The sequence below is a fragment of the Scleropages formosus genome, chromosome 1, assembly GCF_900964775.1.
Source record: "Scleropages formosus chromosome 1, fSclFor1.1, whole genome shotgun sequence".
NCBI lineage: Eukaryota > Metazoa > Chordata > Actinopteri > Osteoglossiformes > Osteoglossidae > Scleropages > Scleropages formosus.
This window is the reverse complement of record NC_041806.1, coordinates 4231989-4250370: the sequence shown is the minus strand read 5'-3', so window position 1 is coordinate 4250370 and position 18382 is coordinate 4231989. Positions and strand designations below refer to the sequence as shown.

General features: G+C 49.1%; 1 protein-coding gene across 1 annotated transcript in view; it reads right to left on the bottom strand.

The window, feature by feature from the left end:
• sdk2b (sidekick cell adhesion molecule 2b) overlaps positions 1–18382 on the bottom strand; it is a 66520-nt gene that overhangs the window by 12963 nt on the left and 35175 nt on the right. The window contains exons 21-41 of the mRNA XM_029254328.1: positions 17536–17657; positions 17082–17191; positions 16271–16421; positions 15554–15791; positions 15348–15463; positions 14442–14631; positions 13610–13708; positions 12832–13026; positions 11787–11988; positions 11209–11312; positions 10401–10471; positions 9443–9578; positions 7848–7904; positions 6439–6540; positions 5973–6088; positions 5373–5559; positions 2907–3044; positions 1707–1868; positions 1380–1505; positions 655–819; positions 392–532 (exon numbers count right to left, since the gene is read on the bottom strand). Coding sequence (XP_029110161.1) covers positions 392–532; positions 655–819; positions 1380–1505; positions 1707–1868; positions 2907–3044; positions 5373–5559; positions 5973–6088; positions 6439–6540; positions 7848–7904; positions 9443–9578; positions 10401–10471; positions 11209–11312; positions 11787–11988; positions 12832–13026; positions 13610–13708; positions 14442–14631; positions 15348–15463; positions 15554–15791; positions 16271–16421; positions 17082–17191; positions 17536–17657 — 2928 coding nt within the window. The remainder of the gene's footprint in view (positions 1–391; positions 533–654; positions 820–1379; positions 1506–1706; positions 1869–2906; positions 3045–5372; positions 5560–5972; positions 6089–6438; positions 6541–7847; positions 7905–9442; positions 9579–10400; positions 10472–11208; positions 11313–11786; positions 11989–12831; positions 13027–13609; positions 13709–14441; positions 14632–15347; positions 15464–15553; positions 15792–16270; positions 16422–17081; positions 17192–17535; positions 17658–18382) is intronic.

The following is an 18382-nucleotide window of genomic DNA, read 5'->3' as shown; positions in this document are numbered from 1 at the left end:
ATTTAAAAAGCTTTTGTTGCAGCGTGCATATCATTATTGTATGTTCTCTTAAATACAACGAACACCTTCAAGACCGTGTTTATGTTTAATGTCAGTAATGCTATTTAGTTTCCTTTTGCTTCCATTGTGTTTTTAAAGTTTTGGGTCATTCCGGTAATCTTTTGTCATACGATCTGCAGAAAAGGAGATTATGGTCCACTGGCTTTCAGATCTCCTGTGTTTGAGAACCTGAGTCACAAGTAACTCGACTCCTCACCAGAAGGATACAATGGCTCCAGTCATGCTAAGTTGGAGGAGGAGTGACAGGGATGCATTTTCGTGCCTCCGGCAGCGGAGCCGTCACCCCAGTCGGAGACACCGTGCCCCCCGTGCGTAAGCTCCTCCTGCCTACCTGAATCCGACTTCTTGGCGTACTTCTTGCTCTGTCCTCGGATGATGAGGATGAATACCAGAAGGAGGATGAAGATGAGCCCCACCAGGGCCACCACCACCAGGAACCACCACTCCTCGTAGAAAGGCGCCACCTTTTGGGCTGGAGGCCAAAGAAATGCAGACATTTTTTAGAGAGTCTGAGTAACAAAACCAGTAATCAAACAGCATTCCAAATGCAAAACCAGTAGGTGTAAAATGGGCAAAAATAAGCTCCTGACTGACCAGATATGGATGGCGAAGGCGGACTGGGCGAACCATAGCCATAGTCATTCACACCGATGACCCTGAAGTCGTAGCTGACACCTTGCTTCAAGATTTCCATGTTGAAGGTGTACGAGGTCACCTCCTTGGGGATATCCTTGATGAGGATGTCCCAGAGGCCCTCGTCTGCGACAGATGGAACCGAGAGACAACAGAGAGAGAGTCCTGGCGTTAGGGCTCCCAACCGGAACACCATACGCTTAGGATCACAGAGGAAACTCATCCCTCGGTGTCTCATGAGCAATTCTAATATCTCCTGGGCTGACAGGCCAGCACTTGTCTTCCATAGTGCTGTGAAAGAAATCTCACCCCTATCCCCTTAGCCTTCCCTGCATCATGCGTCTCTTCAGTCCTCCCTTCTCCCGGATCTTCATGGCGCATCATTCTCAACTCATTTCGAGAGAGGTCAAAACTGGTCATGCACATATGAAACCCAGGAGTGCCTGGTCACATGCGTAACTTATCGATACAGCACTTAACGGCTAGAAAGAATAACCACTTGGCTCTCTGTATTTCCTGCAGCTCCGCCATCAATCTGGTGCCCTTTGACCCTGCTCCTGCTTCACTTCCCCTGCCTCAGGTCCCATCTGGCTCCAAAATCCACGAATCGCTAAGTTACCGTCAGAAAACAAAAGGACGTTTAAAAGAAGCCAGGCCACCCAACCACTTTGTTTGCAGGATCTCACCAGAGGGTCTCGCCTCGATCACGTAGCGTGTGATGGGTGCTCGCCCGGGGTCGCCGCTGGCCCAGTGAATGGTGAGGGCCGTGCCGTAGCGGGTGATGAAGGGTTCTCCAGGGGGGCCAGGGGCTCCTGGAGAGGAGTGAGATGGTGATGTTCTTAGCCAGAGTGATGCACAGGCCCTCATGCCAAGAAAAATTACAATCGAATAAGAGAATCTGATAAGCTCAACAAGAACATGGCCCCCGTCTTCCAGCACCAGCTCTTCCAGTGACGCTAAACCACCAATGGACCCCAGCGGGGCGCAAATGGCGGAAAAATGAACACGCTAACCTTCTCCGGGACCAGTCGTGATGTTGGCTTCTACCTCAGGACCATAGGTGAATGTCTTGGCTCTGATGCGGAAATTGTAGGTGACCCCATCAGCCAGGTCTTTGATTTTCATCCAGAAGGGGGCGCCTCCTTTCACATCTACTGTCACTATCTTACTGACGCCTGTGATGGGGCAATGAAGACAGGAGTCAGTACCAACCACCGGGGACGATGGAGAAACTCACCGTGTTTACAGGCATGGCAAATAGTAAAACACCGAAACACACATGCGCAGGCACGGGGACACACAAAACAGACATAAAGTTAAGCATACACAACGTGGTCTGTTGTCCCGCTGTCTCTCACAGTCCGCCACTCGTTGGGAGGTAAGTTAGATTAACACACCCCAAACATTTACCGAGCAGCAGGGTACGAAGACCCCTGTGGATAAAACAGCTCTGCTGTCGCCATAAACCTGACAAATCTGGCTCTGTTGTATCAGCAGGCCATGAGCATGGGTCCGTTAGCCCTGGGCCTCGAGGACCACAGATGGCTCTGGTTCCAGATCTCCTCAGGGCTTATGATTCAAAAACAAACCCCCTGGGTGGGCAATTTGGTCACCCGATCCTGATACAACATATCAATATGAGCTGTAACTCTGATGCCGAGTCATCTGTACACCCTGGACGGGGCAGTTCTGCAAAACTCTTAGAATTCAGTGTTGTTTTTGTGTCAGAGCTCGCTTATTCATGGGTTCCGGAAACACTGTTTCAGCTTCTGTAGCGGGTGAGATGGCAACACCGCGGATGGGCTGCGAGTGAGTTGATCAGCTCTCGGAGACCACACTTCAGAGCTGAAGTGACACTGCGAACTCAAGACCCATTGGGACCTTTCAGCATCCTGTTGGGATTGTCCCTGACAGTACGTGTGTGCGATCAGAAAAGTTATTCAGCAGAAACGAATATACAGAACTGGACACAGTGTAAGTCCAGCAACAGACCAGTGCTGGGTAATTAGTAAACTTCACTAACAGATCCACTTTGAGAAAAACCAGGCAGTTTAGCTAAATGTTTCAGGGTTAGTAAACGCACTCACTAGCTGTTTGCATATTTAATTAGAAAAGTAACAGGATTTAATGATCTCTGCTATGCTGAGATCTTTCTGCGGACAATCCCAACACTTGCTCAGGATTTAGGCTGCAGCGGGAGAGTCGGATCGTACCGTCCACGGGTGTGCAGGGCTCGTAGACCAAGCGGTAGCCCTCGATGATGCCGTTGGGGTACTGGGGCTCCCCCCACGATACGTTGACCGAGGTGGTGGTGAGCTCACTGAAGTGGATGAAACTGGGAGCACTAGGGGCTGGAGCAGAAGACACAGTGGCCAGAGTCAGGGAAGCTGGGCTATACCACATGCTCTCTGTTGATGCCATACTTCTCTGGCTACAAAACCAGGTAAAAGCGTGAGCGCACGTGGGCAACGTCGTCTATACTGGCATGGCAGAAACTCGACAGACCTGCTGCAGAAGAGCTGGGAGGACATGGCGCCTCATTTCCTGACCAAAACTATTTTCCAGCAAATGGTGTACTCAGACTTTTGGCTGATACTGCATGCATACAAGAACAGTGGAGCATTAGAGTCATCCAGAAAGAAAAATCAGCATAATCAGCTTGAGTACGAACATGTTTGAATCATGACCACCTTACAGGAACAGTAGATTAGTTTAAGACATCCTTGTCTCTGGGAGATCTCACGCAACCTGCAAAACGTGGGCAAGCAGATACCACAGTGGTCCTGAAAAGGGCGATGGATGAAGAAACCAACGCTGGAAGATGATTTTAAAAACATGTTTGGAGATGTTGGTGCCCTAGTGGAAAATGCAGAGGCATAAGAAGGGAGGGCAGGATGCTGCTGAGGCCGAGGTCTGGAAGGGAGAGGCAGGCCAGCTGCGAGGCAAAGAAAACAAAGCTTCCTGGTAATGAACTGGACTTGTCGTTTTCACAGCTCCCCCTGTCCCCGAGCCATGAATTCGAAAAGAAAATCCGGGCTTTTTTTGGTCTTCTCAAATCATCGAGGAGGGCTCTGCTCTGAGGAACACAGGCCCCATTGTGCGCCTTGGCCAAAAATCTGCCCCGCACGTCTCCCCGCACTCAGATCACAATCTGCCCGGCGCTGTCATATGCTTCCGTATCCGTGGCAACCTTGTGTTGAAGGGCCAGAAAAAATCTTTTGCAAGCATCCGTTCTCCTGTCAGCCCTCAAAAGACACTGAGATGCAAGAAGAAGGAACGGGAAAAAATGTTTCTCTTGGAGAAAGAATGAAAAACACATTTTTCGCCCACTGCTAGGAATTGATCTTATAGATAGAAAACAATTTAGCGACTCTGTCCAAAAACCCATGGAGGCTTTGAGACATGACGAATACGAAATCCTACAAACTATATCTGTCCTCCAGGTGAAGCCTTAACTGCTGCTATGTTTCACATCTGAGCAAAGGATGGACAAAGGAAGACCTTACAAGAGCCTGGATATCAGGGGATGCTCCTTAAACGTGCACATTTTTGTCTCTGGAGATTAAGCTTCATCAAAAGTACATATGTTTAGCATTATTCTCTGTTTATCATATACATCTGGGCTCTGGACATTATATTTAGCAAAGAGTGAACATGTTTGCTGTGTGACTCAACCACATTCGTGATTAATTTTCTAACTTCTAATCTCAACAAATTTAACCTTCTGATGTAAGAGTGGGAAGAGGACAGCACACATCCGAGGGTGTGGGAAGAGGCCAAGCTCAGTGAAGAAGTGAAAAGCACAGTTTGTCTGAAAGAAGTGGTCAGTATTATGATATTTTTATTTCTCTTATTAGCAGTTTTACTCATATAGAATGAAGTGCGGTGGTTAAAGACTGCAATAGCTAAACTGCTTCAATGAACAATCCCTTCTCTGTATCAGTATTTTGCCAAGCTTTTTATATTATAAAGATCACAAACAGCTTTCTGCAAACCCATTTTAAGTAGATTTTCTAACATAAAAAGCCTAATTCATTGAATGCTGGTTGAACTCAAAATTGTTGGAATGAATATTTGAAAATGTGCTGTATGTCTCAAAAAAGTGCAAGTACCACCTGTCAACAGCAGTGAAAAATCTGAGTGCAGTGGTGGAATCAAGCTTTTTCCACAACTGACAATTTTGCATCCAGCTCATTAGCTTGAGTTGTTCTTCGTGTACCTTCTTTGCCAGATCGTTCTTACACAACTTTTGAGGTGTGTTTGGGTTCTGCCCAGCTAGCCATAAACCTCATGGAACAGCTTGCCTCTAAAGTGTGCTGTGGTACCCATACTGGTTGAGACTGCTATGGACTTGGGGAAAGATTACAACTTTGCAACCAACAAAGCAACCCCACACCATGATGCTGCTACCAACATGCTGGACAGTGGGAAGCACACAGGCAGGAGTCATGTGCTCACCCTCTCTGTGTCTTACAAATACTCAGCAGTAGGAACCAAATACTTCAAATTTTGACTCACTGGAATGTGGGATTGACTTCCACAAGTGAAGTTCACATTTTTGATACCAGACACATTCAGTGGTAAGGTCAAAAATGTGCAAGTTTGCATACAGCAGCACCAGAAGTGCTTCAATAAAGTAGGGAGGTGTGAATGCTGACAGCCTGAACCCGCAGCCTCACCCGCTTGCTGAGTCCGCCCCCTTGTAGGTGGGCTGCGGGGCCCATCTCCGGCAGCATTGAACGCGGCCACGCTGATCATGTAGGTGGTGTAGCCTGTCAAGTTCTTCAGCTTAACTCCACCCTCCGGCAGGAAGAGTGTACGGAGCCGCTCTGTCTCATTCCGCCGCTGGAACTCCCAATAGTAGATCTGCAAAGGGCCGGAGCAAAGTGCGGTCACGCTGGTGTCCGTACTTACGCTTGTGATTGACTGGAGGTACCCGAGAAGATATTTCAACTAACAGAATCCAGAAGAACATCCTGTAGTATAACTAGGAAAACTGGTATAAAACTATAAGAATACTTTAATAAACACCCTCACTTGGAACTGCTGGGGAAGCGATTTGGATTTCCTAATTTCATTCAGTCTTCGCAATTTTACTTTTCTTCCTTCAAATAAACAACCTGTCTATTTACCAGGGAGAAACAGCAAGCCTGCACTAACCCTGATGCTGCCCACTGTGACATGCCACAGACCTACAAAAATCTGTAGACCTGGGAATTTCCTTCTTTTCAGACTCAGTGACATGTATTTCAGGTTTTTGGCCGCATGCTCCCACCCACTTTGTAGCCCTGGATGTCCCCATTTTGCGTTTCCAGCGGAGGGGGATCCCATGTCACATCCAGCTGTGTAGCAGTTGCTGATTGGATGGCAACGTTTTGGGGCGGAGCAGTAGGAACTGTGGAAAAGGAAAGACAACAAGGGGTTCATCACCTACAGGAATATGGCACATGGTATCATTCGTCATCGCAATTCAGCTTCTGGCAGCACCCAGTTCACAGTGTACAAGTTGTGAAAAATTATGTTTTTTCAGAGATCAAACAGAGACGGGACTTTCAGAGGCAATAGAAAGGGGATTAGGATAAGCTCAACAGCACTTCAGCTCCAGCTGAGCATGTGAAGTTATCTTTACTTGGGACATATTTTTCTAGATGTGTTTGCTGTGAATGTGATAAATGTTGCTTTGAGGAGCATTCTGGGAAACGACGGCTGGTGTGGCACACGAACCTCCACCTGTCAGTCACTTACCCGCCTCTCCCACGAACACCTCCTGGGGCGTGCTGGTGGGTCCCTCCCCCACCGCGTTGTATACGCTCAGGCGGATCTCGTAGCGCTTGTGCTTGCTTAGGTCTGCAGGACACAACATTTGGATGTTACCCATAATGCACAAGGACACACAGCACTGGGTTGCCTTCTCCAGCAGTCTGGAATTTCAAGACCTGAGTGAGATATGGGATTTATGAGAAACTATTATACATAAGCGTGTCAGTGCAGAAAGTGCCACTCGTGTTCTAATGAAAGGCAAGAGCGTTAGACAAAACCTCCATTACAGGCTGCTTGAACTCCACATCATGCAGGAAAAGAAAAGGATCTCCAGGAAATGACTGCGTCTGATTTACTGAGCTCTATTTTCACCAAGCTCTTCCTGAATGCGTCACAAGAGAGCAAAACCAGACGTGCCAACACCGTTTATCGCCTAATAACAAGATGCCCTGGACCCAACACAATAAATACCAACAGAAGAACACAAAGTGAAAGCACCTGGGAGAGCCTGTTCGACGGCTGCACCCCTGCGGTTTACTTTGGGGCTTAACCTTACGACCTTCCGGCTAAACGCAATCCAATATCTTCACCACAACACCACTTGCTTAATATCTGTGTGTGTGTGTGTGTGTGTGTGGAGAATGGTGAGAACGGCTGTGTGTGTGTATGCGTTTTTACTGAAATTAATGGGAAGAGGGAGAGGGGCACAAAGGCTCCACCCCCACAGCTGTCTGTTATAAAAAGCAGAGACGGACTCTGACAGAGCCCAGCCTCAGCGAGCACCGAGGTTCATGGGAAAGGTCAGGTCAGCAGAGCTTGTGAAGCGGCTAATGAAGCGAGCTCGTGGACGGAGGGGGTTCGGCTGTTGTGCTCGAGCGGAGCCTTGACCTGTGAAGTCATTCAGCAGCCAGCTGTGTATATAATAACTGAATTTTAGCATTGCACGGCATAAATAGAAACAAGAAGATACTGAGCACCGTGAACAGCCAACACCGAAGCCAAGAGGCCTGCGGCAAGTTCTCGGATTTGGCAGTATCTCTGTTTGGCTATATGACTGCGTTAAATTTGTGTAAATTCGTCTCCTCGCCAGTGTTTCTTTAAAAACCCAAAGAAAAAGATGAGCACGGCACTTGCAGTGAAAATCACGAAGTCATAAACATAATGTATTAACAACCCTTTTCACCACATGCAGCTTCAAACCAGGGAAGCCACATTAATTATTTTTGTAAAACTACTTTATCGGTGACTCAATCAATCATTGGTAATTTAGCTTTGGCAACAGCTCACTGGTGTGTTGTCGTGGTGATAAAGGATATAAATATTTCACATTAAGAGCACTGGAGGATGACGGTGAGAGATAGGAAGAGAGGTAAAACAGAGCCACAGGGACTTACTGTCTAGTTCGTACTGAGTGAGCGAGGATTCGGTCAAGTTCCGTACGCTGTAGGGGGCTGGGATGGGGATGCGGAGAGGGGGGTTTAGGGTTTTGGAGGGGTAAGGCGTGGTAGGCATGTAGCAGCCATGGGGAAAGAGGGTGGAGAAGGAGATGGAGTGAGAGAGGGAGAGACAGAAGTTACTGCGTTAGTGCACACCGCAAAACCTCTTCAGACAGTGTGTGCGAACGACTTGGAGGGCACAGGGCACGAAGCAGAAAAGGCTGCAGAAACACACCGTTACAAAAGAGCTCAACCATCCAGGAAACAGAACAAACTAAATCAAAACAATAGCAAAACAAATCGATGCAACTGTGGAGGGCAGAGGGAAGCAGGCAGGCAGCAGTACTGGAGAGGAGCGGGAGGGCTCCAGGGCAAGGATTCAGCTGCTGTGAGGGGCGGGGGGGACGGTCTGTTTACTTGGGGTTTTAAAAAAGGTTTTTTTCACAGTGTGTGTCTGATCATATGTGTGTGTGTACATGTTCTTCTTCATTTGCATGGTACGTAGGAATACCTATTTTACTGTCACGTGAATTGCCTTTACAAGCATTAAACAACCATTGCCTTTCAGGATTATTATTCGTTTATCTGATGCTTTTCTCCAAAGTGACTTACAATATGAGCCCTACACTACTTACAATGATGTACTCATTTATACAGCAGGGTAGTTTTTACTCTATCAGTTCAGGGTAAGTACCTTGTCTCAAGGTACTGAAACATGAGCAAGGTTTGATCACTGGTCCCTTAGCTGGAAGGTGACAGTTCTAAGAAATACACCACCTGCCTCCCCAATTAATGCCACATGGCTGCCGCGTGTCCCACTGAACTGAGTTGCTGCAGTGCTGGCAGTGTGGACAGGACTGCCCAAGCTGCCCTGCAGCCCGATTCCCAGGTTCCCAGGTTTTGACCGGGATACGGAACCAGAATCACGGTAACAGCCTCTTGAGTACTGTTAGACCCTTGAGCAAGGAGGCTTAATGGGATCCAGGAATAATGGCAATGTTACTCAATGATTACATCTTACACAACAGTGGCCTTGGGCTTAGATCTGGCTACTGTCGCTCCAAGGAACATCAGCAGCTTCAACATGTTTAGACAAATTTAGTAGCAGCACTGAGAATGACATCACAAGAAGGGTGTAAACTTGATCCCGCTGTGTTTCGTCTTCATAGCATCCCTGCAGTATTGCGATTACCATAATGCTCAGCCTGTGGCACAGCCCACGCATTTCAGTTTTCAGTTTATTGTGTCTGGATGACAGCAGCTTTGAGAGATTTGTACATATTGTTGTTTAGCGTGCGTCACTCTCTTGTAATTCAGCATCGTTTTCTTTGTTTCGTTGGTTAACCGACACGTTTGAGTTCCGGTTTGCATTTGGGAATTAATTTATGTTTGAGCTTCACTTTGAATGAGGTTTCCTGGTAGCGTTTAAGTTTGGGATCGAACTTGATTAAGAGGAGTGACATCATAAGGGGAGGAGTCAAGAGAGAAGGAGAAGGAGGAGCATCAGATTTGAGGTGGGGGTAAACAGAGAGCAAGGCTAGAATGACACTCACAGGTGAGTTCGGTCCAGGTGGCCGAGGGACTGTTGACCGTGCGGACAGTGAAGCTGCGGAGGCGGTCGTACAGCAGCTCCCGGTACCGGACGCGGAAGCCTAGTAGGATCCCATTGATGCGCTCCTCTGGGGGCGGCTGCGGATGAGGAGAAAAGATCACACGGGTGTCACCTTCACCCTTCACTCCAACCACAATGCTGAGTCAGGTAGAAATTGTGAACTTGAGTTTTCCCCTCCACCTCCTCTCTGGTGATTCTCACTCTTCTACTGGCTGGTACAGAAACCCAGAGGTATCCTCTAATCCCTGCCAGATACAACCTCCTCAGCCGGCAGACGCAGACAGCCGGAGACACGATCCAGAAATCCCCATAAAACCTGAGCTTGTCCAAAGCTGTGATTCATGGAACTCAAGAATTCCCCCCACCATAAAACACGAAGCAACAAGAATGAGGACAGAGACTGGATCTTGTTATTATGAGTTTTTTACCCCTCTCCACGGACCGTTCACATTGTAACGAGGCCAAGACGCAATCTGGAGCACCTCGTATTTCTCCTGCCAGGCCTATCAAGCTGAGCAATGGCTAGGCCGGGGAGAAGTACTGGCACGCCTTACACACGCTGGTTAGCGTGGTCTTTGTTGGCGTCAAGTTACAGTGCTGCAAAGCACGGTTTTTCATTAGCGTGGACCGTTAGTGTGCGCAGGGTTGCCGTCACCTTGTTTAGCATATGGTGTTATACCGAGTCCCAAAAATTAGCGCTACGCTAGCGTAGACTGTGTTAGCTTGTGGCCGTTTAGCGCACGCTGTATGTTATTCTACTCTGGGTTTAGTTCATTGCCATAATTCCAAAATCAATTCTGCTGAAAAGGTAACCAGAGCACTTTCTCAGAACTTCTGTGCAGAACTGGAAGATAGACTGAAAGCGCGTGACTCAGGAAATGTAAGCGATCCATCCGTACCTGCCAGCGGATCAGTACCGAGGTGGTGGTGTGTGGCGTCACCGAGAGGATTGTGGGAGCCTCGTCAGGAGCTGGACAGGGAAGAGAAGGGTAGGGGATCGGGGCGTTGGTTTTAGTGGAGCGTTTAATGCTCTAAGACGCAAAAACACTGGATCTACTGTTGAGGCCAACATGGAAGTTAGCGAACGTGCCGCTGCGTCGGCCAGATTTTACACTTGAGTCATGTTGCCGGAGAGCTGTAAAAAGAGAACCCAGCGTCTCGCGGCAACAAGATGGTAAACATGACATCATGCATTCGTCCGCTTCCAGGAATGTCCTCAGTGCAGCAATTAGATGAGTCGACTACTATTCCTCCGCACAGCAGACGCGGCAGTTTTCTGCGTTAACACACACACACATTTTCAGAACCGCTTGACCCACACGGGGTCGCGGGGAACCGGAGCCTACCCGGCAACACAGGGCGTAAGGCCGGAGGGGGAGGGGACACACCCAGGACAGGACGCCAGTCCGCCGCAAGGCACCCCAAGCGGGACTCGAACCCCAGACCCACCGGAGAGCAGGACTGTGGTCCAACCCACTGCGCCACCGCACCCCCTACCTTTTCTGCGTTCATCTAACTGCAATTCAAGTGCGCATTTGTTTCCTTTGCAGGCAGGGGAGTGTAACACAGATTCAGTTTAAAGCAGAGCACAGGTTCCAAATTGTTTTCTCGTTTACACGAGCAGAAGAGAAGAGACAGTAAGAGAGTGGACCAAGGTCGGTGCTGCAACACAGTCAACGGATAGAGAGTAGGGGTTGAAGGCCTCACCGTCCTGCAGCGTGGTGATGGCTTCGCTCTCCTCGCTGTACTCGCTGTCCCCTATGTCATTGGTGGCCTTCACTCGGAACTGATAGGAGGTGAAAGGCTTCAGTCTACAGAGGCGGCAACACAGAGGGAGACGGTGATGTGAAACACATTTCTTTGCTCCGGTCTGGCCGGATTCCTTTCGCTCTGCGCCCCGCTGAGGCCCGACCCCACCGAGGGAGGCTCATCCATCAGACGTGCTTTAAAACGTGCAGTCCAAACACATGCCACTGAAGCAGGTAATTGTACGGCCATTACGGAAATCGATCTGGGACGGCACTGCAGGTTCTAGACCCAGGAGGCTACTGCTGTTGTACTCTGGAGAAAGGTATTAAACATGAGCATTCAGTGGTAAGAATGTAAAATGGCGCACTCTGCCTGGATAGGGCTCTGTCAGATAATTGTTTTGGGATGTGCGCGGCAATGTCAGCCTGCTAACAATTTTCTTGGACGTTTTTCTTGGTTTGTCCTGCTGTTTTTTGAATGATTACGGAACCCCCCCCCCCCCCCGCCGAACCTCCTGCCCGGTTCCCTTTCCCCACCTGTCCACGACGTAGGAGGTGGCATCATGGCTCACAGAGGCGGAGTGGACCGTCCAGTTGCTGTCCGGCAGCTCCCTGACCTGGACCGTGTAGTAGCGCACGGGCGAGAGGCCGTCGCTGCCTGGTTCCCATGACAACAGCACGCTGCGGGCCTGCACGTCCTCCTGCTGCACCGCGGGACGGCTCGTGGGTTGCGGGCGGGCTGAGGGGTGGAGCCGTCAGCAGGTGGCGTGATGGTTAAAGACCTGAGCTTGTGAACCAGCTTGTTCATTTCATACTAGTCACAATGAAATTATCATAGCGTAGAAGGAGATGCAAACAGATATTAATTTTCACAAAACCTCTCAGTCCAGTTTTAACCAAAAATGAACATCCGTAACCAGGCACCGTTCAAGTCAACTCGAATAATGTGGAGTGGTTCACGTGTTTCAGGGGTACAAAACCCCCTTTAGAGTTTTCTGGGAAAAAAACTCTTAAGTGATCTCCCATGGAATTTGAAAAACCAAACATTGCAACCGGCAACAATGAAGGCACTATTATTTAATATCATTTAATAAAATCCCGGCATGACTCTTCACGCACAGGAGTTCAGCAGAGACACCCTCTCCAGACAATCAGTGTGTACCAGGGTACGGGGGCACACGGACCTCACCATTATCTTATACTTCCTCTAATCGGTACTCTTAGCTGGCCTGTGTGCAGGAATTCATACTTAGCTGCATACAGCATAGATGGTTACGCACATTCCGCACCAAGTAGCTTTTATCAGTATAGAGGTTCAGCCAATACTTAAAATGGGCTGAATTTGTTTAAAATAATTTCACACTAAACAAGCTCTTGAGACATATTGATTTTTCAAAGATGATTTACAATGGTGTGGAAACCACTCAAACATTCAGTGTTTCCTCTTCCACTTCCACTTTGCCTTTTAAATGACCCCGGTGCTTTCTTGACATTCCTCTCGACATGCACTTGTAGCAAGAAAAAAACCCAGTACAGAAGAAGGGCGAAGGAAACTGAGCGGAGGCTGTAGGAGAGCCCTCACCTCTCTTCTCTGTGGTGACCACCAGAGCCTCGGCCGCTTCCCCCCAGCCTTTGCGCGTCTGCGCTGTGATGCGAAACACATAGACGGACTCGGGCCTCAGACCCGTCACGGTGTATTGGCGCGCGCTGGGGTTCAGCACGTCCACGGTGGCCGTGTTGCTGTTGGTGGAGTTCAGCCGGTATGTGATCTGATAGGCTGGGGGAGGGGGGACAAGGCAAGGATAGAGCGCTGTGTAATCACACGAACTGACCACACTCTGAGAATCGCGTCTCTCTCCGTCTGCTGGTGAAATACACTTTTGTTTACTCCGTGTGTCACTTTGGAGAAATCATATGCTCAATGAATGAATGTAGAAGCAAATGCAAAGAGGTGCCATCACTGCATACTGAAAAAATAACGAGGGCATAATATGTGTGTACAGGCTGGACAAACTAGCCCTACGCTGTCTGAATCTCGACAGAGAAAATGTCAGTTATTATTTATTCACTTACAAGACACTTTTCTCCAGTGCAAATCACACTAATCTACTTACATTCATTTTTACACAGCATTTTCATTGTATCAATTCAGGGTAAGTACCTTCATCAAGGGCACTACAGCAGGAGTGGGATTCAAACCTAGGTCCCTGGAGCGCAACATGGCAGCTCTAAGCGCTAGGTCACCTGCCGCTAAGTGCTTAACTTCACTGCCACATGTACCACGAAGTGCAGTCCTGTTAAGTTGCACATTTAAGTTCAGGGGTTGTGGTGGACCGTGATCTTCTGGCTGGGCTACTGACCGAGGATGATCCCGTTGGGCTGGGCGGGGCTCTGCCAGATGAGGCGCACCGAGGTGGTCCGCACCTCGGGGAACAGGATGCCCACCGGGGGTCCAGGCACTGGGGGGAACAGGGCAGAGAATTTCCTCTTAGTTCCGTCACCCATCTTAATAATGTCACGTGCCCCTATATCTGTAGCACTTGCTCTACTGCCGTAACACCAACGCCAGGCACTCTGGGTAAAATGAGTCATTATGAAAATAGTTTTGCAGTGTTTCCCAATCACGATGGAAAAGTCTCTCAAAGTGTAAACACAGACATTTATTTAGAGCTACATTAATTTGTGCAGCTGGCTTCTCGTCTCACTAGGCCGTGTGCTCGGGAACAGCAATCAGCAGTCGTTTCCAACGTGTGTTCTAGCGGAGCTCTATAAATTGAGTGGATTTATGCTCATAAATCCACTTATTGCTTCTGGCTGAGCTGCTGTGTGAGTAAAATGTGGGATGACTTCCACTCTGTGGAGCAGGGGTCAGTCAGCGCCCATCTGCACCTTTTGTGGTACAGCAGGAAAACTGGAAAGTGACTCACAATCCAGTGCTTTCTTTTAAAAATTAAATCAGACGTCTGAATACATTTATGTCCTGACAAAATCTGGGGGAGATAAACTGCAAAACTGAACTTCTTGCAAGTTTCGTGTGTGAAATGCTGCGTGGGTCTGGCACAATACTGCTAACAATGAACGCGACGCAGTGCGTGAACCTGACAGCACTTCTTAATGCATCGCACGCAAGCCTATCGTGACACACAAGTTGTTAACGGAGCAAATTTTGAAGGTCGAAGGACGGAGCCCCACCGTCATCCAGGGTCCTCTCCAGGATGGGCGGAGTGCTGGGCACGCCGTCGCCGATGCGGGTGAACGCCAGCACCTGGATCTCGTACAGGACGTACTTTCCGAGGCCCGTGAGTTGGACGCTCTGGCTGGTGTTGCCCTCCACCGTCCAGAAGTGGAGCGACGAGTCCGAGTCCTTCTCCTTATACGCCACCTGGAAGACGAAGACACGGCTCGTGTCGTAATCCCTAAACGTGGCTTTGTGTACATTGAGGGCACACAGCTCAGCCTGGTGATTCCATACAAAGCAGCCTAAAGTCTTAACTTATTCCTAGAGGTTCCTACTACAGAAGATAAGTAAATGTACAGTACTTGTATTTCATATTGTGCTTGCCACGTGCAGACACTGGCCAGTGCCCATGTCTGTTCAATTCAGTACACTGATTCCTCATGTTATGAAGGATAAAGTTATGAATTTTCCCACATATGGACTTTTCCCAGTTAATTTATTTTTAATTCTTCAAGTCCTCACATGCGTATTTCTGAGAATTTCTGTTTGTTGCGAAGCAAAAGCTACCTGTGTTTACACAGCCTGTAGATGGCAGTAAACAGCACCCAAACAGAGGAGGTGTGAGGGACCAACCGAAGTGAACTCATTTCCACAGTGTTTACAGATTGTGTCTAGTGTTCCTCAATGTTGGTGGTGAATGACAGGATGGGGATAAAACGGACGAATCAACATTCAGCTGTCACTGAATTGCAGTTGCTGGAGACCCATCTAATGCATCTTTATTGTCAGTCAGTTTGAATTTAGACATAACTGGAAGTTAATGATTGTGCCTTACTGTAGAGGTCAAAGAGAAAAGACACATCGCTATTACCATCAGGCTTGAGCTGCAGGGCCACGGGGGGTCCGGCAGGGCGGCATACCTTGTACCCCAGGATGAGGCCGTTGCGATCGGCGTCAGGGACTTCCAGCCAGCGCACCAGGATGCTGCTGGAAGTGGTGGCGAAGGCCGACACGTTGGTCGGGCCGCAGGAAGGGACTGTGAGGTGGCCAACGGGGGGGGACACAGGTCACAGGCCTGTCTATGGCAGTGTGTAAACACTTGTGTAAGAATCTGAGGACAGCTCACCGGACTCCCTCGTTCTGCCTCGCACCGGCTGGCTCCAGGGTCCAGCCCCGATGCCGTTGAGCGCCTGTACCCGGACTTCGTACTCAGTCCACTCCTCCAGGTCCTCGATGGTGAACTCGCGCTCCAGCCGGTCAGAGATGACGTGAGTTAGGGGTCGGCCTTGCGAGCCGGTCCGAGCGTACTGGACCCGGTATCCAACGAGCTCTGGGTTCCCGTTGTACTCCCACTCCGGCAGGGGCTGTGATCCAAGAGAACAGGCGGTTACTACACACACTCCGCGGAGAGTTTCCCATAACACAAATCGGAAAGACACACCTACTGATCTGCACACTGCTCCCAGAAAAATACAAAACATCATTAAGATTCGGATGGTAAAACATAAAGACTAAATAAACACTTCCTCACGGTCTGGCTTGGGTTTTGTGTCTCAGTGTGAGAGCAGAGCTCTGTGCCTTTCGCAGTCTACGACCCATTAAAAACTCATTAATGTACAGTAGAGTAGAGTAAAATAAAAAATCCTCAGGGTCCCCTCAATTCCCATTGCTCCCATTAAGACCTACAGTAAAACGGAATCACCCAAATCCTCTAAGATATTCCCCACTGTGCCCATTAAGACGCTGAGCTAAATCAAGCCTCCTGTCAGGGTATTCCTCGAATCCCAGCGCTCCCACTGCCCCCATTAAGGCGTGAAGCGAAAGCGGGCTCATCGGGACATACCACCCATCGGAGCCACAGGCTCGTCTCGCTGGCCGTACGCAGGGTGACGTTGGCAGGGGCGATGTCGGGCGGAGCCTGCAGCGTCTGTATCTTTCGGGATGGCTGGCTGGGGGGACTGGTACCCACGATGTTGACCTGCCGCATTCGAAACCTGGCAAGAGGTCACAAAGTCTACGTGAAGACAGAAAACTCACTCAAAATAACTTGTGGAATATCACGGTTTGTCCAGTAATCTGGTCACAGGATTGTCACCTCAATACCTGCAGGACCTAATCACTCCCACAACCCCAGCATAAGTACTGTGCTCTTCCACCTCTGTTTGCTTGATGGTCCCACTCCCAATGGGTTCACAATCAAAAGTCTGTATGTTCTCAGTTTTGTCCCAGAAGTGATGGAATGAACTCCCTCTGTCCCTCAGAGCTGCTGAATCCCTCACAGCATTCAAGAAGGGTCTCAAACACAGCTCTTTCAGACTCATTTCGCTCCTCACCTGTGGGTAGAGCTGCTGTCTTTTAGTCCCACCTCCTGCTCTAGTATATTTTTGAGCAAGGCACTTAGCCTGAATTGCTGAAGTAAAAATTACCGAGATATGTAAATAAGTAGTTTAACAGTGTAAGTCACTTTTGAGAAACATGTCAGCTAAAAGAATAAATGGAAATGTTAGCAGAGCTGCAGTGTCAGTCAGGTGCTGTAGTTCAGGGTAGAAACAGGATTAGTGTAGGGTGTCATTTTACAGGTACATTATCTTTGTAGGGGTGCAGTGTCGGGGGGGGGGGGGGATTGGCTGCGGGTGAGGCTTTACTACTGTTACCTGTAGAAGGTGTAGGGATTGAGCCCAGGTACTTCCAGGCTCCGGGCATCAGGCTCATTGGGCACCTGGTGGACCATGGTCCAGTCCTCGTTCTCTCCAATCGCACCAATCTGGGCAGGAGGCAGGACAGAAATGGACAGAGGTCAGCGCTGATGGACAGAGGGAACCAGGAAGCACAAGATCAGGACCATATTGTGAAGACTCCAAACTCCTAAATCATCACATTTACATGTATTTAGTCATTTTCATCTCCTGCACTTCACATAGGGCTCTAATGACAGTCGACCTGGACGACAGAGCCTGCATTCTCTCCTCACACATCGGCAACATTATCAAAGATTAAATAACGTGCAGCAACTGCATAGTAGGTATGTAAGATGCATAAAGTGGGATGCGCACCATCATGTACTGTACACGTGGGCGCTACACAGGTCAGCGGGACGGGACGGCTCACCTGGGCCTCGATCACCCAGCGGGAGATGGACGTCTTCCCATCGTATCCCGGCTTGAACTGCAGCGTCACGGAGCGGGGGCCGATGTTGGAGATGGCCATGTTGGTGGGGGGGCCGGGCAGCTCTGTGGGCGACACAGTCCGAACGCGATCGATTCAGTAATTGCCAGCACTCTCCATCGGGTGGCGCTTCTGCTGAACTGGACTCAAAGGTTTGATTCTCTGCCCAGGAACTGATGTTGGACCCTTGACAGCCCTTTGGATGAATTCAAATACACCCATTTTCACTATTTCTTTTAAAAACTAATTATTATTCATCTGCAAAGTAACTTACATTGTTAGGGTGGTCCACTAGGTTAATTATAGTGATTCACCTAGGCTACTTACAGTGATTTACCCAAGCTTGTTTCTTTGACTGGGTGTAGATTTTGCTGTAATCAGAGGGTATTCAAGTCACGTTTGGCGAACATATGGTGAACAAATTATAATAATAAATAAAAAGCGAACAAATAACTATTCCTCCTGGCAGATCCCCATATGGGGCACAGCAGGAAGCTTCAGGAGTCCTGACGGAAATCTCTGGTGGTACGTGACAGTGTCCTGGCAGAGCCCCGCGGTTCTGTTCTCTCTCGGCTCGAGGCCCGGTCCGATTGAGGACATGACACTGGAGTCGATCTCTGGCAGCCATGAGCGCTACGCCAGACCTGCCGGTTCCGGGGGTTGGCAGCCGTCTCGCTGCTCGCGATGTGACCCGAATGAGCGATCCTGCGGAGTGGGGGTTGGGGGGTGCTGGATGAGCTAAGCAGACCTGCTGCAACACAGACCAAAAGACCAGTTCCCTGACTTTGGA